General features: G+C 34.7%; 5 protein-coding genes across 5 annotated transcripts; 3 read left to right on the forward strand and 2 right to left on the reverse strand.

Moving 5' to 3' along the window:
* Positions 1 to 1,666: 1,666 nt before the first annotated feature.
* LOTGIDRAFT_236715 (hypothetical protein) lies at positions 1,667 to 6,424 on the reverse strand (the record flags this gene model as incomplete). The annotated part of the gene is made up of 5 exons (XM_009067776.1): positions 1,667 to 3,231; positions 4,247 to 4,455; positions 4,951 to 5,128; positions 5,642 to 5,848; positions 6,346 to 6,424. 5 exons carry the CDS (start codon positions 6,422 to 6,424, stop codon positions 2,408 to 2,410), a joined length of 1,497 nt encoding a protein of 498 aa, XP_009066024.1. The 3' UTR covers positions 1,667 to 2,407.
* Positions 6,425 to 6,675: 251 nt separating this feature from the next.
* On the forward strand, positions 6,676 to 9,683 carry LOTGIDRAFT_236716 (hypothetical protein; the record flags this gene model as incomplete). Its single annotated transcript, XM_009067777.1, has 5 exons — positions 6,676 to 6,843; positions 8,126 to 8,269; positions 8,670 to 8,801; positions 8,961 to 9,030; positions 9,439 to 9,683. The coding sequence occupies 5 exons, from the start codon at positions 6,676 to 6,678 to the stop codon at positions 9,660 to 9,662; spliced, it is 738 nt and encodes a 245-aa protein (XP_009066025.1). The 3' UTR covers positions 9,663 to 9,683.
* Positions 9,684 to 12,410: 2,727 nt separating this feature from the next.
* LOTGIDRAFT_236717 (hypothetical protein) lies at positions 12,411 to 14,110 on the forward strand (the record flags this gene model as incomplete). The annotated part of the gene is made up of 3 exons (XM_009067778.1): positions 12,411 to 12,486; positions 12,744 to 13,286; positions 13,557 to 14,110. 3 exons carry the CDS (start codon positions 12,411 to 12,413, stop codon positions 14,108 to 14,110), a joined length of 1,173 nt encoding a protein of 390 aa, XP_009066026.1.
* A 1,413-nt stretch (positions 14,111 to 15,523) lies between these two features.
* On the forward strand, positions 15,524 to 19,021 carry LOTGIDRAFT_236718 (hypothetical protein; the record flags this gene model as incomplete). The annotated part of the gene is made up of 7 exons (XM_009067779.1): positions 15,524 to 15,698; positions 16,453 to 16,641; positions 16,878 to 17,045; positions 17,392 to 17,744; positions 18,110 to 18,200; positions 18,470 to 18,549; positions 18,883 to 19,021. 7 exons carry the CDS (start codon positions 15,524 to 15,526, stop codon positions 18,907 to 18,909), a joined length of 1,083 nt encoding a protein of 360 aa, XP_009066027.1. The 3' UTR covers positions 18,910 to 19,021.
* A 794-nt stretch (positions 19,022 to 19,815) lies between these two features.
* On the reverse strand, positions 19,816 to 27,219 carry LOTGIDRAFT_236719 (hypothetical protein; the record flags this gene model as incomplete). The annotated part of the gene is made up of 11 exons (XM_009067780.1): positions 19,816 to 19,919; positions 20,437 to 20,516; positions 20,834 to 20,921; positions 21,259 to 21,611; positions 22,222 to 22,404; positions 22,736 to 22,930; positions 23,327 to 24,481; positions 24,734 to 25,279; positions 25,480 to 26,028; positions 26,309 to 26,851; positions 27,150 to 27,219. The coding sequence occupies 11 exons, from the start codon at positions 27,217 to 27,219 to the stop codon at positions 19,899 to 19,901; spliced, it is 3,783 nt and encodes a 1,260-aa protein (XP_009066028.1). The 3' UTR covers positions 19,816 to 19,898.
* Positions 27,220 to 27,385: the final 166 nt, after the last annotated feature.

The following is a 27,385-nucleotide window of genomic DNA, read 5'->3' on the forward strand; positions in this document are numbered from 1 at the left end:
GCAAACTGAAAAGCTTGTCCGGATGGGAAGGTCAAGAGAGATTTTGGACAGTTCTTCAGCACCATCTTCATAGACTAGTTCCTTTCTTTTTGGAGGTTACACAATGAGCTATATCTTCGGTGTAAGTGTCATCATTCACTGATAAGGCAGTTCTTAAAATACATGCACAAAATCCATTATTTGTATGCGTTGCTATGATCAATGTAGATGACAGAAGATCTGCACAGTTCCGTCAAAATTTCGTCGAGAATGATGACTTCTAGGATGTTTACAAGCAATTACAGACCGACGGACTTGGGTGGCGAAGATAAGCTATGTTTTTCATGTGTGGCTAAAGAAATGCTATATCTCCTTAAATTTTCAAGCAATATTCATGAAGTTTGGCTAAAAAAAAATCTTTCGTTTTACACACAGAACCGGGCATAATATTTGGGAATAATGTACAAGTATTATATTTAGAAATTGGTTTCGTTCGAAGGACTTTTACTTGTGTCATCGGTTACACAATTATTTGGTAAAAATAAACAGCACACTGGTCGCCCGAAAAACTGTTATTCAAATTTTTACTTTATCTCAACGATATCCGATCTTGGTGCCTACAACACAACGATCTGTCGTCAAAAATAAACCTACATGGTTATTAACAAAAGAGGTGCAAAATAGAAGGAGTAACAATTTATCATGCTGCTTATTTAATGAGATAAACGATGTGTCAAGAATGATTCCTTGATAATGGATTTCTTTAATAAACAAACTAATTTATAACAAGTCGACAATACGATGACATACAGTTCAAATAACTTCAAATAGAATCCAAACACGATTAAGTTAGTGCGGATTTAAACTAGACCGATTTCATTCATATTGAATAATCTACAATATGCCTTTTTCCATTTTTTTTTTCATATTTTGTTATTCACGAAACTATAAAGTGCAACAACTAAAGTAAACACTTTTTGAGATTATATATATATGAATTCAGGGAACAACAATATCGATGCCTTTCTTATACTCTATATGATTTTACATAACACCCATGTTCCTTTAGCAACGGTACGATTATTATCCCACGATATTTTAGATTACCGGTACCACAATTTAAACCAATAAATGAAAAAATAAAATAGATTTAGAGCAATTGGATCTCAATAAGAAATACAAAATTTTAACAGAAAAAATAATATCCTGTAACTGCCACAGGGTTTCTCCTATTCATTTGTACTTACTGTTCATGATGTTTGTAGATTTGCAATATTATCTGTGCGTTGTGAAACATCTGTTTTCTGTTTTTACAGAATGCCACTTTTTATATCTTGAGGACTGAGTGATAAAATGTATGGTCTATGCAGAAGTTTCTATAATATTGGGTGTTCTTGGATTTGGTATCTAGATGCCAATGTTTCTGTGGATTGCTGGATTTCAAAGTTTCGGTTGTCGATCGTTTAAGTTTCTGTCTTAGACAGATTTTAGGATTCTTATGGATAATTCTGACTTTGTGATAATAAGATTGTTTTGTTCGTCTGAGATTTTTGTACAAAAAAAATACTTTAATGATAATGCCAAAATCAATATTGTTTTCTGTTTCTATGTTTCTGCCCTAAAGTCATTGGATTTGAGAAATCATTGAATAGTAATTAGAAGAAGGTGTGACAAATACAGACAAGGGTTTGTTCATTGAACATATTTTAATCTGATTTCAAAACGTCTAGACAAATATTTACATCAAAATAATTTACAGAACTTAACATGTTTGAGTTTCAGATTGAAAGGATAGCTAATGCTATTGTAAAAGAAAGTGGATCACGTCCAGTCCAGTACGGACCAACAATTACACAATAATAGCAATATCATATTTCACTTTACATTTTATTCTCTTATATCTCATCAAAACATAACAACAGAACAAACACTATACATTAGTACATAGTCAACAGTAAAGAGCAGTCCATACCTTCGTATATATCTAACTTGTTATGTACCAAAATCATCATCAAATATCTCAAACTAGGAATTTCACTTTCTATTTCTAGTCTCAAGAAAAAATGAGTGGTCATTTCAACTTTCAAATGCAGATAATTCTAGACACACACGGCTTTGAAGACCCAAATTTCGACGGTGAGCTATGAACACTATTACCGATTAGCTAAGCTAAAAAATTCCTGTTTAACTACAGTATGATTGGCCTAAAATTTGCGAAAGCATCCCTTTAAATCATCAAAACTGATGACAATCATGTTCATAAAGATACTTGAAAAAATAGACAGCAAGGTTAACAACAATATAGGTTTACATTATTATATGAGGATAAGCTTATACAATACATTGAGCTAGGATTTACCAATAACACAACAAATACAGAACAATCATCCATACAGAAATCAACATTCATTCCTCATCAGGCCTACTGTTATAATTCACTTTTATCTGATTTAGAGTCTTTTTTAATACTAAATTCATCCACTTTATCTAAAATATTATTCCAGTGATTATAAGCTAAATTAGCTACATTTCTACCTCCTATAACACTCATCTCCATAGCAGAGGCAGCAGACTCTATAGCGTTCACGTAGTATAATTGATCATAAAGTACAAAGGGAGGTAAATCCATTTTAGGAGCATATTCAGGATAAGCCAACCAATTCACAAGTCTTAAATCCTTTCTACTTTTAAATAAATAGTGCACTTGATCCTCTGTAGGGACTTTGTTTAAAAATATTTTTGAAACTGTGTTGTCCTCCTGGTCACCATCTTTGTCTGAATTTTTATTTAAATGTTTTTTCTGGGACACTGGGGTATGCTGTCCATAGGAATTCCAAAAGATATTTTCATCTGTAGTTAAAATGGATTGGGGAAAATTTTCAGCATTCTCAAAACCGTAAGCTGTATAATTAGGGGTACCCTGGACAAATAAGGCTATTGTTCTATGAAAGTCTGTATACGAAGATGGAATTGGATTAGGAAAATCTTCAAATTTGATATGATCTTCAAGTTCTTTCAAAGGTGTGGCAACAATTACAATGTCATATTCACGACTGTTGGATTTTCCATCTTCTGCATTTTGATATTGAACTTCATATGACACACTTTCACTCTCTTTTTGTAAAATAACATGAGTAACTTTTGCCTTGATTAAATTAGCTCCTGATTTCTTCAGAAGTCGTTCTGGAATTTGATAGTTGCCTCCCTTCACTGACCATAATCCCTTTTCCACTCCAGCTAAACTGACAGCACCTGAAATACAAAATCAATACTGTTAATTGATGTTTAATTTCATCATGATCAAACCAATTTTACTACAAAGCTCTGTGTGCCATATTTTATACAATCTATACCAATAATGACATGAGATAATTGCCATTTACACCCCCAAAATATATGGAGAAAGATTCCTTCAAAGATTTTCAGATTAAACACCCAATTCATGTTCATCCCATCCGAGCAATGTGTACAAACAAAGTACCTTTTTCCTTCTTTGATGTCCTTCTGATGAAAGAATCATTTTCATTCTTCGAACTGTAAAGTCTTTTCTCTTTTTTTCTGTTCTAAAAACAAATAGTCTTTTCTGTTCTCTAGACTTTTTGACTTTATGAATTGTCTTTTCATTCTTCTAATAATAAAGTATTTCTTTCTTTGTTTTCAAGGCTAAAATGTTTTTTCTGTTCTGAATACTGACCAGTTCAGTTATTTTCTGTTCTGAAGACTGACAAGTTTTTTCCTGTTTCGAAGACTAAAAAGTCTTTCCCATTTTCTTTTCTATTTTCTTTGTGTTCTCTTGACTTAAGTTTCCTTTCTGTACTAATTTCTGTTCTCTTGACTAAAGCCCTATTCTGTTCTCTTGACTCTTTCTGTTCTTTTGAATTAAGACTCTTTTTTGTTCTTTTGATTAAAGACTTTTTTCTGTTCTTTTCTCTTAAGCCTCTTTTCTGTTCTCTTGAATATAGACTCTTTTCTGTTCTTTTGACTAAAAACTCTTTTTCTGTTCTCTTTATTAAAGACTCTTTTCTGTTCTCTTTATTAAAGACTCTTTTCTGTTCTCTTTATTAAAGACTCTTTTCTGTTCTCTTGACTTAAGACTCTTTCTGTTCTTCTGATTACAGCTTTCCTTACAGTCTTTTTCTTTTTATGAATGAAAAGTATTTTTTTGTTCTTATGACAGAAAAGTTTTTTCTATTCCAATAACAGAATAAACAAACCAGCTTTTCTGTTCCATCATCATATACCATATAACAGAAAAATGAACACTTACCAACAAATGCATGTACATTCGTAGTCTGACCATAATTAGTCCTCAAAGCCCCCATGACTAGCTCATTAATAAATCGTTCTGAGAATCCCTTCTCAATCATCAGATCTTGAATTGATATCTTGGTATAGTTAACTAAGGACTCATCCATAGATTTTAACAAATCTTCCACTGTTGTAAAAGCTAAACCTTCTTCTTGAATATCATAAATTCTAAAAACATAAAAAGGACAAACAAAATAAGGAAGGAGAGAGATTTATCATAACATGAAATCTCAAGAAAACCGTCAAAACATTTATTGCTATAAATCATTTAAAAAATTTGATTTATCATATACTACACAATTGTGCAAATATCCAACAGTTCTAAAAACGATAAAATCAAGTTTCAGGATAACAATCACTTGTGTAAACTCTAAAATTTTCTGGCTAATCATGGCAATCGTATCTACAGCGGTCATTTTCCCTACGCCTGACAATAACTTCTAAAGCAGATGGAAGAAAATCTTCTTTAATTGAAGTTACATCCGTGTAATATAGTTCTTCAGATGTTAGTTACATGACATAAATTTATTGTCACATGACCTAATACTTGGATGAAGTCTGATTTATCCGCCAGCTGCAATAGAGGTTGTTGTCAGATGTAGCGAGAATGGTCGCAGTAGGTATGATTGTAATCATGCATGTCAGACCAAACTATTTACTTACTTTCCAAATTTATCAAGAAAATTTTCCTTTAGGAAGCTTCCTATATTCCAAATATCCATGCCATATCTCCAAAAGAATTTGGCCATAGTAACAAAATTCCAAGAACTAGTTTCTAGAATTATTCCTGAAGGACCATACAATGCCATTTTACCATCCAAAGAGGCACTTTGCTTGAATCCTGCAACAGAAAATGGATCATTTTTAAAAGGAAGTACTCATATAAATGACTATGTTGTTTATTCATTGAATTTTTGAAAAGCATTCTAAACTGGAAAAGTCTAAATTTAAGCTATCTGTGTGAATTTTCAGAATAGCTGTTGGCACTTTTGATCGGCCATTTTGACATTAACACATCTGAGGCTCAATTATCAGGAAGTTAATATGATAATGTCAATCTTGGTTATTCAACATTCTCAACAAAATTTATTTGAAGGAATCTAATTGGTCAAGAAGTAAATTTTCTACCAATCAAAATTAATGACAAAAATTTGCGTGAAAGTAACTGTTAGATGTGATTATACATTGCTAAAGGAATATGAGAAAAACTGTGACACACAGTCTTGTAAGTTATTAAGATGATGACTAACATTGCCTGGCGAAATGCAGATATATTTAAAGCTAATTTTTAAATTTTTACTACAAAGCATATGTGATATTGATCACGTGTTGTGGAATTTACATCAAATCTTACCAAACTTTTCAGCAAACTCCACCATGTATTTATTTTTAGGATGAATAATGGATCCACCTGCTTCATAATCATAGCCATCAATATTAATATTAGCTAGTCTCCCACCAACTCTCTCACTTTCAAATAGATCAATATGGCAACCATCACCAAATAATGATTTTAGATAATAGGCTGTTGAGGTTCCACCAATACCACCTCCAATTATTCCTGTAATCGTAAAAGAATAAAAGATTTTAGTTAAGACAAAAGGAATGATAGTCAACACTTGCCAGTCTCTGATAAATTTCAGAAGCATTAGCAAATAAACATGTTAGTAAATTAAGAGACTTAAAACCACCTGACTAGTCAGAGCCTATCTCCAAGCTCAGACAGATGATTTCTATGGGATATTCACTAGAAAAGGGTCAGAAAGAAAGCAATTGCCATTGTTATTGTAGACATTGAACCCTTCAAGTTACGTGGAAAAAAAAACCTCTGGATTGATTCCAGTCTTGCTTTTCAATGTTGGATCCAGAGAAGAATCATATAAAAAAATACAATTTCTGATGCAACTGTTTCTGATGTAACTTAGTAAGTTAGTGTAACTTGTAATAAATAATAGGACCTATTTGTAAGCAAGAACTTGGAAGAAGAATGAAGATAGGTCCAGACTAGATCTAATGCTCCCATGACTTATGCACTATTTTAGAAATAAAATACATTACCTATTCTGATATCTTCCTCTTCAGCATAATTTATTGGTAATGCCACCAAAAACAGAGCCAACAATACGGTAAAATACATTTTAGATATTCACAAAACACACAGCTGTACCTCGCAGCCGGCAAAAAAAAATGTAATGCTAGAGTTAGTTCCCTTCGAAATATACATTAGTTTCGTAAAAACTGGATTTCGAATTCATTAGGAGTTAAATGCAACATTTTGGAAAATTTTTATCATAAATACAGTTTGAATGAACAGTAAAGTCATACAGTAGATTTATCGAAGTTTGCAAGTTAACAATTTGGTGGCTGACCCTGCTTTAAAAATCCAAGATGTCAGCCCCCATAAAAAATTTGTTTGTAAACATTGGAAAGAGTTTTATTTGTCGACGATGCACGAGAGCATTGACAAGTCTATCTTATCCAAAGAAACTTCTGATTGGATCATTACCAACATTCACAGTACAAAATATCATACCTCAAAATCTTGAAAACGAATTGGTAAGGTAAATTAGGCCTCATAGTCTAAGAAGCCATATTTTGATTTAAGTACAGTGGTGTAACCTATTTTCGTGGATATAAGGATTCAACACCGAATTTCGTCAAGTTATAAAAACGAAAAAAAAAATTTATGTCTTAGATGTTTCCTCAGATATTCTACAAAATAATTAAAATTGGATTATTTCGATTTTCTTTATGAATCCTTCACTTACACCCATATTTCATGAGCAACCAACTCGGCAACAGCGGCAGAATGCGTCACCTATTTTCGTGTACAATGTTTGATCTATAAATAAGTCTTGAAAAACACGTTGTATGGATACCGGGTGGTATAATTAACTTCTCTTAGTATTTATCTTTAATATCAATTCATTATAGCTAGTGACAATTCCTTCAAAGAACCACGTTTTAAAAAAAAAATAGTGACTGACAAAATATGATACGTAGCGTGATTTATTGCTAAAAGTCACTGAAACAATATAAGAATATGGTCCACTTTGTGTTCCATAGAAATTTTCTGCTGACACGGAATCCGCTAGTTGATCACGTGACTTCATTCGTTGGAATATATTCTAGCAAACGACACTTGGAATTCCGATTACGGCTAGGGATTATAAGGAAATTCGGCGGATAAAAAATGGTGACGTTTGGTAATAAGTGAAATCCGCCATTTTGTATTTGTCAAAGTATACATTATTACATTTTGATTCTACTGGATTCATTCTACTAGAATGAGAAAAGAGAAGTAGAGAAAACCCATGTTTATCAAAACAAACTAATGCGGAGGTCGCACAAGGTCGTTCATGTAAATTGTTAATCCTTTCCGGAAATCCACGAATAATAGGTTTCCACGAAATTAAGTTACTCGACTGTAAGCCTACGCCTACCCAATTTCAATAACGAAATAGAGAGAAATGGACACAATTTGAGAGGAAATCACTGCAGCCTTCAGGCTGTGCAACCTATACATCTCATATCTCTATAGGGGGCCTAGGTCTACTATATGTCTCTATAATTATGACATGTCAATGGTTCTTAAAGTTGAAAAACAGATTAACATAAGCCTAGGCTTGTTTCCGAAACCTTATTTATACTCTGTATAATAGAAATAAAATACTGTCAAAATCAAGTTGAAAGGTTACATTTCATCTATAAATTGAATCGCTTATTACTAGAGAATGTCGTTGAATATAATTATTTTTGCATCACCGATCCTGTGGTGTGGTTATTTGCAATTAATTAATATTGATCATGGTCCTAATATTGATCATATCATTTCCAGAAAAAGGAATCTGATAAGGAGAACAAAGATTTATCATCAAGTGCTCTTATAAGAAATGGAAGTGTATGGGCTGTTGATGCTGCTACTTCTATTTTAACTCAAACCACCACAGCTCTAATAGAAATAGAGAAGCAATATATTCAGGTTGGTTCTTCTTGATAAGTTACTGCTCCTTATCTAACAAATGATTGCAAAAAGACTTTTTGGTTTTCAAAATATGTTCTGGTAAAAATTATCGGTAATAACCTAAAAGTTTTGCAAGCGTTAATAAACACATTTGAGAATGTTAAAATAGTCTGGATACAGCCAACATTTGCATTCTTTTCCATTTTTACTTCTAATTTGTTTTTAAAACATAAAAAATGTGTAAATATCAAGACATCTTAATAGATTTTTGTAGGTTTCTAGTACTACTGAAGACTATTACATATATTCAAGACTCAAATTAACATGTCCCTTTAATATTGGGCTGTTTAGTCTTATAATTATAGTGTTGTGCCTGTGTGTAATAACGAGCCTGCATATTATATTATATATTGTACAGGCTGTGTATAAACTGACAGATATATTGAAGTATAAAATATCAGCCTTGAATAAACCACATGAAGAACAACTAATATGGGATATTATTCTTCAAAGCAGAGGGGATTTACAAGAAATAAAGAAGAAAAGATTGGTAAATATCCAAAAGCTTTATCATTTAGGTTCTTTTTATACTTGCTGCAACTAATGGGGAACTGTCTGCAATCATAGTATCTAGAAATTAGTTAGTCATTCAAAACTTTACCAATGGATTCAGGTCATGAAAGTCATCCACCTGCCCTAATTTTTATAGGAATTGGAGCTACTGTATACCAGTGTAGAGAAATTAATGGATGTTTCTGCTGAGGTGGCTTATGCTGCAGGTAGGTAGATTTCTGATTAAACATACTGTACGTGTCTTATATGAGTGAAAGCAAGGAAGAATCATGCTAAAATTATTCTTCTGTTGTACACAGATTTACAATATTTTGTTTTGTTTATCTTGTTCAGTCAATTTTTTTTTTCATAATTATCAATAGAAGTAACTTGCTTTATTACTTCTAAGAAAATTTCTTATTTTCATGATGACTATGTTATAAAATACTTCAAAATACATGTATGATTGTCTACCCTGTGAATTGTAGAACATCTTCACTTTAATCATAATGTGAACTTTGATACATCTTGATTTAAGTGAATCAAACTGGTATAAAATTGCAAAAAGGAAAAACAACACTGACCTTCCACAACAAGATGCAGAATTGTTAAATTTCATTTCAATTTATCAAAAGGTGCTGAATATGCAAGTGTTAGTGCTGGGGAAAGACTGTATAGCTCACAGAGAGAAATAGAGAATTTAAAACTGTTAACAGTAAATGCAGACATGGAATTAAGACAAATAGAAGCTCAGCTTATAGAAGAGACCAGCAAACATGTTGAAAGAGAGGATCAACGAAAGAAAGACGAAGAAAAACTTCAGAATGAAAACGAACCAAATCATCAAGATGATACTTGAAAATAAAAAATGTTATATCTTTATGTGTTTTTTAAAAAAAGAATTTCATGATATTGAACACGAAAAAACTGTATTCAAATTCCAACTGTTAATGGATCTCCAACTTGCTTAGTTAGCAAGGTTTATTGTACCATTTTCTATTTTGAGTTTTTTTCTTTACTGAACTGATTACAGATTACTGAGCTATATTCTGTACCCTACAAATACAAATGCATTCTGAATTCACTTCTGTACTCATTTGATTACAATGATTGCACAGCTATATTCTGTACCCAACTGATTACGATGCATTCTGAGTTCTCTTCTTTACTCAACTGATACAGTGAAGGCTGAGCTATATTACCAAATGTATTACTATGAGTTCTGAGCTAAACTCTACACTCAACTGATTACAATGAAGGTTTAGCTAAACTCTGTACCCAACTGATTACAATGAAGGCTTATCTAAAGTCTGTACTGAAACTGATTACAATAAATGCTGAGCTAAACTCTATACTCAACTGATTACAATAAATGCTGAGCTAAACTCTGTACTCAACTGATTACAATAAATGCTGAGCTAAACTCTGTACTCAACTGATTACAATGATTACTCTGCACTCAACTGATAGCAGTGGATCAACTGATTACATAGATTGATGATCTCTACATTCAACTGTGTACAGTGTTTGTATTCTGTACAAACTCAACTGATTTAAATGGATAGTATGATGCATTCTATATGCAAAAGATCAACAGATTGGTTAGATTGATGTGTGAAATGAGACACTTTTTAGAGAATTTCTCACATTAGTATCAATTGATGAATGCTAAACATTATATTTTGACAATTTTTTTTTAACAATTTGAAAAGGACACTCCTGCATTTGAATTACACATAAACCATGTCAATATTGAATATTGATAATAGGATTAACAGATTATACAATATTGACCCTTCTAATTTATATTAGCCATCTAACATCATTAACACAGTATCCACTTCGAATAGGTCATCTTTATGTTTATCAAATGTGTGCGAGTTAGACAACATGAACCCTTGCTTTAATTATTTGTACGAGTTCCGCTTTCAAACCAACTTTCGTAATTAAGCAAACTCTGGAAATTTTTTTGGCTTTGGAAATCAGCTCTCCTCTCATGAAAATCATAAATTGATGTTTTTTCAGTCATTTTTACATCATCTGGTATTTCACAGTCAGCCAATTTACTTCGGGACATCAAATATTCTGGCATTACCTAATATATGTAAATTTGACTGCTGAACATTAACATTAAAAACACACGTTAATAAAAACAGGTATTAACAGGGTTTAGCTTGCAGGATGATGTCTGTTAAATTGAAAACAAAAAGCATCTGAAATATGTTTTGTATTGACATAATTTCAATGAAACCGTGCTGAAACTAATCTAATATCCAATTGTCTAATGGTTACACCTTCATTTATCTAGTCCGAAACATGCACGAGTATAGAGACCATTTATAACTGAGGAAGGGGGTCTGTAATGTAAGCTTGCTATAACATTGGCATCTTAAAGGGGTGAGCTATACTTGCGAAATGTATAACTGTAAATGGCATATTGCATATTAGTTCAAACACTGGCTATGCTGAACTGTAGGCAATCTGAGCGTACCATATTAAAAGATCATTCAAGTTTATATAGGCAATAATTTCTGATACAAACAGTTGTTTCTGATATGCGATAAATTTAAAAAATTGAGCTAGAAAAAGTAAAGTGGGCGCTAGATTTGAAAACATTGTCAGCTTAGATACTAGTTATGCAAGAAAAAGCTTAAAATTGACGACATAAAATCCAAGCTAGAATAGATATAGGGTCAAAATTAAGCTAGAATTATTGTCAGAAGACGTGAAAATCGAGCTACAATAGGTTCTAAAACCACCAAAAAAACACAAAACATGAAAAACGTGTTAGAATATATGATTGAAAACTCAGCTTAAATATAATGAAAACCTATCCAGACTTATTGCCAGGACGAAAGACCACGATTCCAATAAGTGCTAATAAAATCATCTACCCGACTGTCCCAGTACATGTGGCTAAATTGATTAGTTTCGGACTATGAATTACCTAGTCCAATATTGACAAATCTGTTAGTCTACTGTTAAATATGTTAATCCATCATTATATAGAAGTCAGAATTTTTGACATCTAAAAACACTTTTTTTTTCTAAAATTTGGAAACCAGATAGATTAATTTCTCGGTTGTCTAATATGTAATTTGGATAAATATTTGAACCAATTGCATCACATGGTAGGATAGGCTTGAGAAATTCTAAATTATTTCAAATTAATCCGTTCTGTAGAATACATAGTTATACTGTGAATCAAATCGTCCATTTAATTCTTGGTGTCAAAGGGAATCATTTCGGTAAGTAGTTACTACAATTTTGTGGCTTCGGATTCATGTGGCATTACATGCTAGTTATATGCAAGTATTAACTAATGAAGTTCATCTCAGCGTTGAACACTGGAATATGGAATCAATTTTGGAATCGAAAGCTGGTACCAAGATGGATAGCACCTAAATAAAATAATTTACATCTGATGTCAATGTGTTTGGTTTAAAGCTCACTTGTAGAAGTACCAAATCAATGTGTTATTAACAATGTATTACATTTTCAAAATTTTGAGGTTTATTAGTAACCGTCCACACGTCATTATTACCCCTAAAAGATGCAGAATAGTAGGAAATAAAACTTCATTTTGTTTTCGTCAGGAATGGGCAAGATGAATTTAGTAGCAATAAGTATAATGGTTATATGTGGTGTGATGCATCAAAGCTTGACATCTCCTTTACAAAATGGTAAGTTAACGCTTCTTTGCAAAATTCTTTAGGGAGAGCTTCGCTTTGCTTTTGCTCTGTCACGGTTGATATATGAGTGGCTGGGAATTTGAAGCCTATATGCTATGTCGCTGTTTGCTGGCACCGTGAATATCACTTCAAGATCATTCAGAGTTAACGAAGGATTTTATCGCCTTAGCAGAACGCATGTCGAAAATTAAATATTTACATTATTCTTTCCGCTTCGCTTCGGTACAATGTGCTTCGTTTTTCAACAGGTTGTAAAGAAACACCATTAGATGTGATAGCTGTTTTGGACGGATCAGAAAGTATTACGGATGAGAAATTCACCCAAGTGAAAATAGCTCTTGAACAGCTCATCAGATCACTTCGATTACAATATCATGATTCAAGATTTGGAGTAGTCCTGTACAGTTCTTCAGTGTCCGCAGTCCTTCCATTTTCCAACAACGAAATGGACCTTATCAATCGTATTCGAGCTTTAGAACAACCCATGGAAGGTACCCAAACTCATCTCGGTCTTGAGGAAATGAACAAAATGTTTAGGATGGAAGGTCGACCACATGCCGCTAAAGTTGGTATTGTGTTTACGGATGGTATTTCTAAGAACAAAGTCGCTACATCAACTGCTGCTAGAGAGTCGATCCGTACAGAAATCAACATGTTTTCTATCGGAACCAGTATGGATATCAATATGGAAGAACTTCAGATTATCGCATCTTCAAATGACCGAGTTTTGTCTTTGGAAACAATTTCTGAAATCTATAACCATCTGAAAGGTTTTATACAAAGTTGTGGAGGTAAGTTAGTCCATTGTCAATAGAATAGTCTTTCCTTCGGCGAGAACTTTTGTAAAGACAAGGGACACCATCTAATCTACAAGACCCGTTCGAACATCGTCCAGTATCGAGTCGGACAACCCGAAAAGGACCAGTGTTGCCTTGAAATTTCTTCATAGACAGACAACTTTTAAATATCCTACGAATACTCAAGGTAACCCGTTGATATAATATTTTGACTGTTTGATCTCTGCGACAGACTGACGTTGCCTTATTGAATTATGCTTACAGATATTGGTTGCAAGGACTATATGGATGTAGTAACGGTTGTGGATGGCTCCGACAGCATCTCACACACAGAATTTGAGTCAGTCAAAAATGCAGTTAAGGAGTTCGTCCAAGAACTGAGCTTAGAGAGTCCCCTGTCACGATTTTCTTTGGTACTGTTCAGTTCTAATGTTAGCAATGTCATTGATTTTACCCATAACAAAGCCGATCTCTTGTCCCAAATTGACAGTTTAGAACAGCCGAGAGATGGTACCGATACCGCCGCAGCTCTTGAAAAAACAAATGCTTTGATGAACATTAGTGGTAGACAGGGTGTTCCAAAAATAATAGTCGTTATAACTGATGGTTACTCTAAGAACTCAACCCAAACCATTATACACGCGGACGAAGCCAAGAATATGGGAATAAACGTCTTCTCCATTGGTATTACTGACAAAAAACAGGACACAGAATTAGTTTCCATTGCGTCTGACATTGACAAATCCTTAGTTTTGGAAGATTTTAAAGAACTTAGTAAGCTTGTAATGGAAGATGTACGAAAAGCTTGCGGAGGTTAGTATTTCTGGGATCTAGATTATCAAAGCGAGAATGAGATTTTTTTATACAGCATTATCCGCATGTCCTTAATGTCGTAATATTTATACAGTAAAATGTGAAGGACCTTCGACAGAAACGATACACTGTTCTGGCAGTTTTCGTTTTCATATGCTCGTATGCTTTTTTAATGTCATTTTGACAATTTCAAAATAAAACTACCAGTCGTAATTCCACACACGAAAACCACAGAACTTACAATCCCTTTGCAGCACTGTGTGGGCGCTCTAGTTTCGTGATGCTCAACTTCAGATATGTTACATGTTCGTGGCATTAATTTATGACGTTTAATGGTACGATTTGCTGTTGACAGTAACGAAACGTCCCCATTATGTTATGGTATATTGAGTTTAAATTAACTGTCATTGTGTTAGGCACAATTTTCTGTAGCTGTGAGCATCCATAACCATTTTTTTTTTGCTTACAGCCGAAGTAATCATCTTTTAGAAAAAGCGATGATATAACTGATCATCCACGGGCATCCATTATCAATTATAGCTTTACGGTGTTTGACTGTTTTCGATTATGTCAAATATTATGGATTAAATTGCACATCTATCTTTATTATTGACACAAGAATATATTTTACACTTAGGAGTATCTTCTTTAACACTCAATATTAAATATTAATCATATTGAGCAAAAAAAATTGGCACATTTTATTTTTGTTCATGTTTGGACGAAGCTTTGTCGCAACACGAAAAACGTTCTAATTGAATTGATATTCTATTGCAGATTCTAACAATGGTCAATCAGCAACTGGTCAACCCAATTCTAACAATGGTCAATGGACAAACAGAGATCCCAATTCTAACAACAATGGTCAATGGACCAACAGAGATCCCAATTCTAACAACAATGGTCAATGGACAAACAGAGATCCCAATTCTAACAATAATGGTCAATGGACAAACAGAGATCCCAATTCTAACAACAATGGTCAATGGGCAACCAGAGATCCCAATTCTAACAACAATGGTCAATGGACAAACAGAGATCCCAATTCTAACAACAATGGTCAATGGACAAACAGAGATCCCAATTCTAACAACAATGGTCAAGGGACAAACAGAGATCCCAATTCTAACAACAATGGTCAATGGACAAACAGAGATCCCAATACTAACAACAATGGTCAATGGACAAACAGAGATCCCAATTCTAACAACAATGGTCAAGGGACAAACAGAGATCCTAATTCTAACAACAATGGTCAAGGGACAAACAGAGATCCAAATTCTAACAACAATGGCAACAATGGTGATAGTTGGACGACCAAGAAAAGAAACGATCGACTTTATCCCACGAGTGGACCATCGGGACCAATCGTAGACCCTTCAGTCATTGATCCATTGGGTCTCTGTGACAATTGCACCATGCGTAATGGCGTTGGCTTCAACTCTGTAGCTGGTAGCTGCCAGAAGTTCATCCAATGTATCTTTAATCTTGAGATGTTAATCAGTACTATTCTTAAAGATTGTCCTGCTGGGCTTTTTTGGGACCAAGATAAACTGACGTGTAATTATGCCTCTGAAGTGGACTGTACCGAAGGTAATGAACATTTGTTATTCTAAAATTACTACAGATCAAGAAAGCACAAGAGTTACCTACAGTAGTATTTGACGAGTTCAATAATTTCATTTACGAGCATTCAAAATTTGATTTTGGATTCTCAATAATGTGCATTAAACACATTTTTCCATGTGACCCAACAAGCTTGTAGTTTAGTATTGTTTTATATGGGTATTCCGTTGATCCAAATTCAATTTGTAAAGCAAACATTTTGTAAAGAGGTTTAAATGCATAAATCATCAAAACACTAAAAAATGAATTTAACGATACAAGGTCGCACTAATTATCAAAACGATTCAAAAAGATTTTTTTGTCATTATTTAGATGAGACAAAATAACAAAATTCCTTAAGCTTAAAAAGCAAATGCCATGTACGTCATCTATTATTTGACTGGTGTTCACTCAAATTAAAAAAAAGGCGACAGCATTTGTAAACACAACCATGTCCCGGTCGAAGTGACAAATGTCAAAGGTACTTTTGGACAGACACGTCAATCGTCAGGCTAAAGTAAAAATTTAACATTCCAAAACAGCACACTCACGAATAAACATTATATAAACAAGGGGATCTCGAGGTGAAGTCACTTGTCTGTAACAGTCAGTTCAAGCTAAATATTTGGACTTGGACACAGGAGCTTAAAGTTCAGGCTGTAGGATGACCATTGTTTCAGCTTTTCAATTGAACTTGTCTTCACAACATGGCGTTAAGAGAATTTTACAAATTTATTTTCAGATCCATGTTATTCCAAACCCGATGGTGATATAGCTCATCCTACCAACTGTAGAGAATATTATACGTGTTTTAATAGTGTGTCTTTTGAGAAGTGTTGTCTACCAGGCTATGCCTTCAATGCTGCAGCTGGCAAATGTGAATCCAATTCAGCCTGTGTTGATTCGTGTAAATGGGGTAATCCAGAGGAAGGTAATTGATAAATAAATAACCAAAACTACTAAAAATTTCCATGGCGGATTTTCATCAAAGTCAATTTTTTCGAGAAACGTGGCCGTAATTATACAGGAACAATTAATTTCATGCATGGAAGGTCGTATGCGTTCGAAATTTTGTACATAGTGTAGATGATACCGAGAGGCTTCTTTACATCTAACTTAACCCCTGTTACACCAATAATGCTTTTGACAATTCCCCCTTTGTTCCAGGTTGTACGAGAAGAGAAATAGCAGATAAACACTCTTACGAACAAGCTGTTGGAGATGAATGGATAGTAATGTCATGTCCACTTGGTGCTCTGTATAGTCAAGAAGAGTGTAAATGTGGTATATATGATGAAGATTATGTTAATACACCCCCACCGCCAGCAGCACGAGGTACTAGTATTACTGCAATACGTCACAGTGGTGTTTCAGTAAATCATTAGTTGGATGTCCTGAAAAGGGACAAAAGGGGGCCGGGGAGAGGGGGAGGGGGGGGGCGTATATACACACTCAGCTATGATAAATTTGAGAGGTAAGAAGCCGTGCAAGCCCTGGTTCTCAGGCCCACTAACCTCCTACTCTATGTTATGCCACTGGCAACTTAACGACGCCGTCAAATTGTAATAAAGGCTTACAAATTTATAATAGTTGCAGTACACATTTCAACTAATGTTCATGAAAAAGGAATAAGTCGCACCGCAAACACTTTGACATGTAGTTAACGCTATTTTAATTTTAGACGCTGAATGTAAACCATCAGTTCAACTTTCATTTGATTCTGGAACGTATGACGAATCAGGCAATTTCAATTATGTACAAAACAACGGAGTCGTCGTAGAAAGTGGAGTTGCTTATTTCGACGGTCAAAGTTTTCTGAGGATCCCACGCTTCGCCAATGTTGATTTCCGTAAGACGGTGACAATCAAGATGAAGTATAAGTTGGATGGTGCTGCTACTGGACAAGAAGCTCTGGTAACTAATGGTGATTGTGGAGAGAAGCAATCTATTTATATAGTAGCTGAACAGAGTCAGACAGTATTGGGTCTTATTTCTGCTGACAGTGCTGATGAAAAATCTGCTACCATTGCTTCGGTAAGTTAACATTAAGAAGTCACTGATTCCTTTATTTTTATACACCATTGGAAAAACAATTAAAGACTTTGTGGACTTTGGGGAACCAAAACGCCTCAAATGGCAGAAAATAACACAAGTAACAAGACCATAGCGCAATATAAGTTAAAATAGGGCAAGGGGGAACATTTAAAATACAAACTTCTAATGCTTTGTTGTCGTTTCATTTGCCCGAATAAAAATACGGTTTTGAGGGAGGTTGTACTGAAGGGATACCTTATTTGCTTTCCAGAGAATTTTTTCATTCTGAAAAAGCCATACGTCGTGTTCGTCGGTCATCAGAGAAAAATACCTGTTAAACGCATGCTCTCTCAATGTATTTTCAGTCTTCTGATTGGAATGAAGTAGAATATAAGGTAGTTGATGGTGAATTAATATCAGCTGTTAATGGTAGACAAGCTAATACCATAGTTGATGGTAAGTTATGTTGATGATGATTATTTCATTACTTCTATTTCGTTCAACATCGAAAAAGTCACTTTAATTTGTGTTAAACGCCATATGGTTGGTTACACACGAATCTCATTAAGATAGTTAAAGAAGATGTGGTTTTGGGTAAACTAATGTATCGAAAAATTATGGACCATTTGATTATAGTCTCCCTTTTATTGGGGAATTTGGGTTGAATAGTTAGGCATACAGAATGGAAAAAAGTAAAATTTATAATTTTTTTTAAAATTTTTTAGGAATCATCAAAAGAAAACATTGCAGTTTACAGATTGGTAGAGGTGATGGTTTCGATAACTTCAAAGGTTGGATTGATGAGGTATGTATATTAATTCAGAAATCATGACTGGCGAAATTCCACATGCAAGTGTCTCTGCATTTAGATATTTGGTCTGTTTTCCTGGGCCTTTGGGCTAGTCAAATTTATATTTGATATAGTCATCTATAATAACTTGGGGCATGTTACACCGATAAAATTTTACGCGTTCTCCATTTATTGTCCAATCTGATTAAACCTCTCCGATTTAAGTTTATTGCAGAGCGTCGTTATAGCTGGCCATAGTGGCCTAGGTTTAAGCGATGTAAATCATCACTATTCTAAACGTCACATACCAATATTGGACTTTTATAATGTACTATAATTTTTTTTCAGCTCTCTGTTTATTTGTGTGCAGCATAAAGTGGTCCGTCAAACACTTTCCATGTTTTTCCCCAAAATAATATAAAACTTTTACAGATGTATTTTCTCACTATTCATGTATCATTTGCAAATGGCAATAAAGTTTGCTTTTAATTCGTAGTTATTATTAATAAGGTCTTATGTATCGACTATTACATGGAGTTTATGGGTTGTGACTTTGTCATATCCGACATTTTGGCTTGGAAAATTGTCCTTTGTAGATATAAACGTTCCAAAAAAAAGTTTACACGATTACACGAAAGTTTGCAAGAATCATCGAACCATGAACATACAACAGTGGCAGTGTCATTCTGAAAACATTGTTGTCAATTCGTATTCGCAAAGGACAATGTATTTTGAATGTTTTCTATTACACGCTCGGAAGTCTATAAATCAAACTTACCGATACTGCAGAAACATCGTTACGTTGCTAAGAAATACACTTATATCCCACACTTGTTATTCTAATTTCACTTTTAACAACAAAACATTCCACGTTTTCACTCTTCATTGTTGATCATTTTGGAACTTCCTACTAGCGTGAAATCAATTATTGGATTATACTGTTTTGTAAAAGGGAATTTTGGATTCCTAAAGTTGTATACATGGTCTCGATAACCACGTGCAATCTAACAACCTCTGTAACAAAATAGTATGGTCTAAACAAGGGAGATAAGTCTTCTCGAATTATCGAATATTACAACCTTTTTGTTTATTTTTCTTTTGGTTTATTTCATCGACTATATTTAATTAAATCGATTAAAGTTATTTCATACAATTATTGTAGCAATAGAGATGCCATAGTTAATGGCCTATTTTTCTCGACTTATTTCTAGGGGAGAGGGGAGGGGTTGAATCATTTTTTATTTCAAGGGAAATATAATTATAGGATAGATAAGACAATCACAAGTGTAAACTTTAATTACACACTCTGCATAATCATCTACTATTATTAAAAACAATATTATTAACAAATAAAAATTCACCACCTAACACATATACACGTAAACCTGAAATGGAAAAGTAGAATGTAATTACAGATATTGCAGTGTTTTGAGACACAAAACAGTGTGGGGCATGGGGAATTCGTATTGTAAAAAATAACCCACTAGGCCTACCATCCAACTGGCACAACTTGAAAGAATGATTACAAGAACATTGGCAATGTAGATTATATGGATTTTCATACATTGCTCACTGCAAGTTAACACAGTGACAGGACAGTGCTGCCAAGTTAGATAAAAACGCACGAGATGAAACTCTAACTACAAACAATTGGACAATTGTAAGCATTTAAGATCATGTAATTAGAATTGCAACAGCAAAATCACCTTCTGACAGTAAGGCATCATAAGGCGTTTAGTTACAACAATCTATTTGTCAATCAAATCATTGAAGATGACAAAATTTCGCACCCTGCCGAATCAGATACAATCAAGATTATTCAGTCGAAAAATGAAATGAAATGACATTATAGAGCATCACCACCAAACGGGCTATATAGCACATAACATAACAGATACGAACCTCGTCGATCCAACCTTTAAAATTAGAGAACTGATCACCTCGACCAATTTGTAAGGCATAATGATTTCTTTTAATCGAACCTGAAATAATCAATAATTAATGAATATAAGTAGATTTTTTATTCGTGTTGTCGCCCAAGTAAAAGTCAAAATGGGCAAAAATTGGATGTATTCGCTGGCGTACAATCCATTCAAATAGCTGCATTCAATGACACAAGAAAGGCGGCTAATGGAGTCAAGGTATAAGCCGAAAGCCTTAATAGCTCGGCATTGTATATCATTGGTCATGGAATGGGTTTTGAACAGAAAAATTATTTGAGGATAACAAAGCGATCAAGGGTTAGTTTAAAACGAGATTTACAATTTGAATAAAATGACAGAGAAAACTTAAAGCTTACCCATAATAATCTGTGTATTAGAAGCACCGTTTACAGTTCCTGTAAACACACCATTATCATACTTAAACTCTACTTCATTCCATTCAGACTGAAATTAGGGAGATTTGATTATTCAGAATGAGAGAGAAAGTGGAAATGTTTACTTCTGTTTGAGTAGAGGGCAGTGGCTTAATTAGATGGGCATCATTTTTTTTAAATACATGCTCTTCTACATTCTGAGACCCCTCTGTAAATCTGTAAGTCATTGATAAGGCCCCAGTGTATTTGAGCCCGTAGGTGGAGACAAATTCCTGCTCCACGGGCTACGCCAGGGCAGCAACCTTTAAAAGCTTTTTTTAAAATTTACCAAAATAAAAGATTATACATGTATGTTCACTGTATCAACTGACATATCATAATATTCTAACATTTGTTACCAGACTTACCGAAGATAATGTTGTTAAAGCTGGTAAAGGCGAGTTCAAATTGTCTGTTCGGGTACTGAATGTCACCTGATCTGGATCACTCACAATATATAGTGATCCTTCTTCTCCACAATCACTGTTAGTGACCAAGGCTTGTGGCGTGGACCTGATGCCATCAACTTTATACTTAAACGTGATTCTTAACTTCGTTCCAAAATCAACATTGGTAAACCTTGGTATTCTTAAAGAACTGTTACCATCGAAATAAGCTACCCCGTCCTCGACCACCACACCATTATTTTGAACGTAGAAACCATTTCCAGATTGATCTCTTGTGTTATTGTCAAATGGTAAATACAGTTCAGGTGTACAAACTGAAAAAATAGGTAGCTAAATTTACATGAAAATCATATCAAGTTAAAGGTATGGCAACTCAAAGAAAGAGGGTGATATTGGGTAGACAAACCAAGGAGTACTCAAACGAAAGCATACCGAAATGCACGAAAAACGCCCTATTCTGGAGACCAAGGGGAATTACTGCAAAAAATTCTCTCTTTTGACAAAAGGTTGACAATAATATATTATGACGACTCATATTGTCAAGGCACGTCTAAATAGGGATCTTGGTTAGTCAAAATATTTTAAATCTTCAAGTTTCTAACTGACTTACAGCAGGAATCATTCAACCAGTCCTTACAATACCATTATTCATTGAATTAGTATGAATCTAAGCACAATATAATTGTTAAATATCAGCTGATAATCCTAAGGCCAACAGTCAAGCAACCAGCAATATATAAATGAATGAAAAGCATTAACTAGACTAAAAATCTTCTTAACAACCGTAAAATTGACTTACGGAGGGGTCTCATAATGCAGGAGAGCGTATGTGAAAAATAATTCCATCGGAGGGGCCCCAACTCACTTAATTCCATGGACCCCTACTCATGAGTTGAGCTACTGAAGGCTAAATATAATACTTACCATTTGATGGAGTGGGTCCTGATGAAACTGGTATCAAATATCCAACATCCACAAACGATGAACAATAGCAAGCCGTTTCATTAAATGCAGTTCCTAGAGCACAGTTCATCCTTATCCAGCCGAATGATGGGATTTTCTGTTCAAATACCAAAGCATTGCCAACAACAGCCCTTTTGTCGCACACTGAAATAATGTTAAAAAATTATAGCAAGTAATAATGTGATATTCGGTTTTATCTGCCATTTCAGGGGGAGTTCACAGGGCACGAATGTTCTTAATGAACTTGGCATACACTACTATATTGCCAATCATTTAACATTGCAGCTGAGAATATCATTGTCAGACTTAAAGTTAACCATCCAACACACAATGTCTGAAGGGGAATAAAAAATAATATTCAGCTTCGTTGCCTTAAAGGACCATCCTACCAGGTCTGATGATTCTTCTTCCTAATTTTACTTTTGTTCTACTAATGACTTACCACATCAATAGTTGATACTGAAATTTAACTTACCATCCATGACGTATGCTGAGGGACAAGCTTCAGTACAGGTGGTACTTGGACTACACATCCTGGTGACCTTATCAAACCCATATCCAGATTCACAGCACTCCAAATAGGAAATACCATTTACACACTTGAAATATTGCCGACAGTTGTTTTCTATATCGCTGTATGTACTAAAATCAGCTAAGGTATAACAGGGATCTAAATAGATATCAATAAAGAATAATGAATAACTAAATAATACATTACAGTTTCTTGGTATTCATGTAGATACTTTGCTATTGTTTGGTCCCACCTTTTTTTATTTTGCGATGAATATATTTTAATGATAAAGTTAAAGCTGAAAAAAATCTTAAATCTTAAGTTTAAAATTCAACCGTTGTGAGCAATTGATATCCTAGTATTATGTAAGAATTAAGAGCATTACAGTTATGCCTTTTCAGCTACAGTATGTCAAGTCCTAAATACAAATTTCGCACCAAAAACTTAACATTTCGTTTAAAGACTTCATCTAGAAGTGAGGTGTTAATATCACTAACAAAATATTATGAAATAAGCCCGCCTCTTTAAAAAAAAATATGATAAATTAAAACATACCTTTTGTGCAATTCGTATTTTCTGGGTAATTACACAACAGAAGATCTTGATCCCAAAACAGCCCTTGTGGACAATCTTTAACTATTACGTCATAGGAACCATCGTATTTCTGGTTACATTGTAAAAACTTGTTGCAGTCAGTTGGGTGATCTTTTAAATACACTCCATTCTTATAGAGACAACCATCGCACACGTAGGATGGAAAAGATGGAGTCGCACTAATTCTGATGATATTTAGAGTTGTAGAGCCTGGTCGACTTGTTGTAGACTGAGAAAGACTCGTTGTAGACTGAGAAGGACTCGTTGTAGACTGTAAAGTACTCGTTGTAGATTGAGAAAGACTCGATGTAGACTGAGAAAGACTCATTGTAGACTGAGAAGGACTCGTTGTAGACTGTAAAGGACTCGTTGTAGACTGAGAAAGACTCGATGTAGACTGAGAAGGACTCGTAGATTGAGAAAGAGTCGTTGTAGACTGAGAAGGACTCGTTGTAGACTGTGAAGGACTCGTTGTAGATTGAGAAAGACTCGATGTAGATTGAGAAAGACTCGATGTAGACTGAGAAGGACTCGTAGACTGAGAAAGACTTGCTGTAGACTGAGAAGGACTCGTGGTGGACTGAGGCGGACTTGTTGTGGATTGAGACTGACTCACTATGGATTGAGACGGACTTGTTGTATAATCAGACGGACTCGCTGTGGATTGAGAGGGACTTTCTGTAGACTGTGATAGACTCGTTGTATAATAGATCAGACGGACTCGTTGTGGATCGAGACGGACTCGTTGTGGATCGAGACGGACTCGAAAAGGAATTATTGTAGACTGGGACTGGCTTGTTGTGGATTCAGAAAGACTGGTTGTAGATGGAGAAGGACTAGTTGTAGACTGAGAAGGGCTAGTTGTGGACTGAGAAGGACTAGTTGAAGACTCGGAAGTGGTGTACACTGATGTGGTCGATGAAGATATGACGGGAGAGAGCGACGAAGGCGGAGAAGCTGTTGACTCAGTAGTGCTTCCCGAAGCGGTAGAGGAAGTTGACGCTATTGTTGTCGAAGGTCCACTTGTTGATCCGGTCGTGGATGATGATATCTTTATTGTTGGGGTCACGGTGTCTGTGCTGTAAATGACAGTCGGACTGGTTGTCAGATTGGGATCTGGAATAAATAGAAATACTCTGTTATTATACAACTTGCAATAACAAAATCTACACACACAGGTAACCCGCACATATGACTTTGAGTTATTTTGCTAGATATAGCATGATCTTAGCCAAAGAAAATGATCTACCAAGGAAATCTTACTATAAGGCGTTAAAGTTGTTCATTTCATATTAGTACCCGAGCATCTTTGGTGCGCAGTTTTAAATCCAAATTCAAGAATGTCAGTATACATATTAATCAACTCACCCGGACAAGCCTTCCTTACAACATCCATTAAACTTCGACTTAGCTCCAAGAAACTATCGGAAATGAAGACTTGATTATTGCTGGCGATATCTTTCAGTTCTTGTTGATGAATTCTATTACCAACACCCACAGCAAACATGTTGATGCCTTCCCTTTTAGCCTCTTGGGCAATCTGCTTGGTCTGGCTGGGATCCTTGGACATACCGTCAGTTATAACGATACCTATCCTCTGAAATGAGCTTCTCCCCAATTTGGTAAACATTTTAATCATTTCCTGAATAGCCAAAGCAGTTTCTGTTCCGTCTCTAGGCTGGTCAAGAGAATCGATTTCAGACAGTATCAAATTCTTATTGTTGGTAAAGGTGATAACAGCCGTTATATTACTGCTGTATAATATTAAACCAAATCTTGCCCCACTCTGTCCTATATCCAAATCTAATACAAGGTTCTTCAATGTATCTTTAAGTTCTTTAAATTCTTCTGCTGATATACTGTCGGAACCATCAACTACGGTTAGAACATCTAGTGCCGATGTACATGTTGGTACTGTGAATGGAAATAAATTTCATGAATATACATACACAAATACATAGAAGCATTGCGGTGCTTTAGCTTTCTAAGTCTGCGCCTAATTCATGTGAACTTGTATGCCTTATAAAATTTTGTATTAATGATGCCTTCATTATAAATAATATCAAGATTTTGAAAATTTCCATTGGCCAATCAAATTATAATACATTACTTACGTGGACAAAACATGCGCACGACATTTTCCAGAATATGCTGAAGATCATCAAATATGTCAATGGTCAGAATATTTCGGTTTAATGTTGCTATTTCTGAAAGTTCTGTTACATCAATATTGTCGGAAATGCCCACTGTGAACATGTTCACATTCAAATCTGTCTTCAGTGCATATGCTTCTTTTTGGGTTGCATTGCGGTCTTTAGAGATACCATCGGTTATCACCAATCCAATTTTCTGAACACCGGCTCTGGCCTCTTCTCGAAATAGCTGATTCATTCGGGCCAAGCCTAAATCGGTTTTGGTACCATCTCGTGGATGCGGTAGTAAAGCGATTTGATCCAGGAGATATTTCTTGTCATGACTCAAGGAAATGACTTCGGTGATATCGCTGCTGTATAAAATCAAACCGAATCTCGTCTTATTCTCACTGACATCAATATCTTCAACCAAACTAGCCAACGCTAACTTCAGTTTGACAAAATCATCTCGGGAAATACTGTCTGAGCCATCAACTAAGGCTACAATTTCTAGATAGTCTTTACATTGATCTAAAACTATATAGAGAGAACAGTGAGGAGTGAGTAGATGATCAATGAAAGGTCCTCATACTTTTGACAAGAAATTATGGGAAAAGGCTTCCATGCTTCATGGTCTAATCATTCGCATAATATTTTGAGAATGATGTACTCAGAAAGGACAAGTCATGGTATGGACGTAAGGAAATATCCATCATGCAATATGCATCCGACATTGCAATGAAGTCATACATGTGATGTCGTTGACATATAAATATTTATCAACGTCCTGGTGCGGAATATTTAAACCTACCTGGACATTTACGGAGAACAACTTTCCTCAGAATGGTATTTAAGTTACTGAACTTTGACACCATAAATACTTTGGAATCGGAGGAAGCAAGCCCTTGCAGTTCCACTAGATTGACCTTTTCGGTAACACCCACAGCAAAAAGATCAATATTCCGTTGGTGAGCTAGTGATGCCTGGTAAACAGTTGCGTTAGGGTCCTTTGAAATACCGTCAGTAATGACGATGCCTACTTTGGGTACACCATCTCGTCCATAAACATCAATCATTTGGTTCATCTCTGCTATAGCCAGGGCTGTATTGGTGCCATCTCTGGCATGTTCGAGAATAGATATCTGGTATAGTAGATAATCCTTGTCTTCATTAAAGGGAATGGTTATTGTAATATCACTGCTGTAGAGAATGATACCAAGCCGTGTTTCACCAACACCTATGTTTAAATCATTGACCAAGGTCTTCAGGAACTGTTTCAAAATGTCAAAGTTTTTGTATGAAATACTATCTGAGCCATCTACTACTGCAACAACATCTAATAATTCTTTACATTCTGAAAATTAAATTAAAGCAAGATTATTCTATTTGAACTCATTCGAGTTTCTATAATGATATGTATTTAAAGGGACAGATTAGCCATTTTTTAACCAATCGTACCTTAGTATCAGAAACGGAGAAAGTTTAAGCTAAGCTAATCAGTAATAATGATCACATATTTGAAGTTTTTAAATTTGGGTTTTCAAATCCATGTGTGTCTAGAATTATCCACGTTTGAAAGTTAAAACGACAACTCGTCATTCCTTGAGACTTCCTGTACTTTTAATGAAATATGCAGACCGCTGACAACTTACGATTTTCAGGATCTTGGGATAATATTCCAGGAACAACCAGGGCCAGAATGATAAACAAGCTGGTATTCATTGTTCTGAAATGAAAATGAATTAATTAATATTCATTTTATATTGACTTTGTTTACAAACACGTGCAGTCCTGAACGACCAGATTCCATATATCATAACCGTGATATGTTGGAGATAGCTTAATCACTTTCACGGTAGAGCGTTTGTAGTATTTAATAATTATGAAG

The sequence above is a fragment of the Lottia gigantea genome, assembly GCF_000327385.1.
Source record: "Lottia gigantea unplaced genomic scaffold LOTGIsca_86, whole genome shotgun sequence".
Classification (NCBI taxonomy): Eukaryota; Metazoa; Mollusca; class Gastropoda; family Lottiidae; genus Lottia; species Lottia gigantea.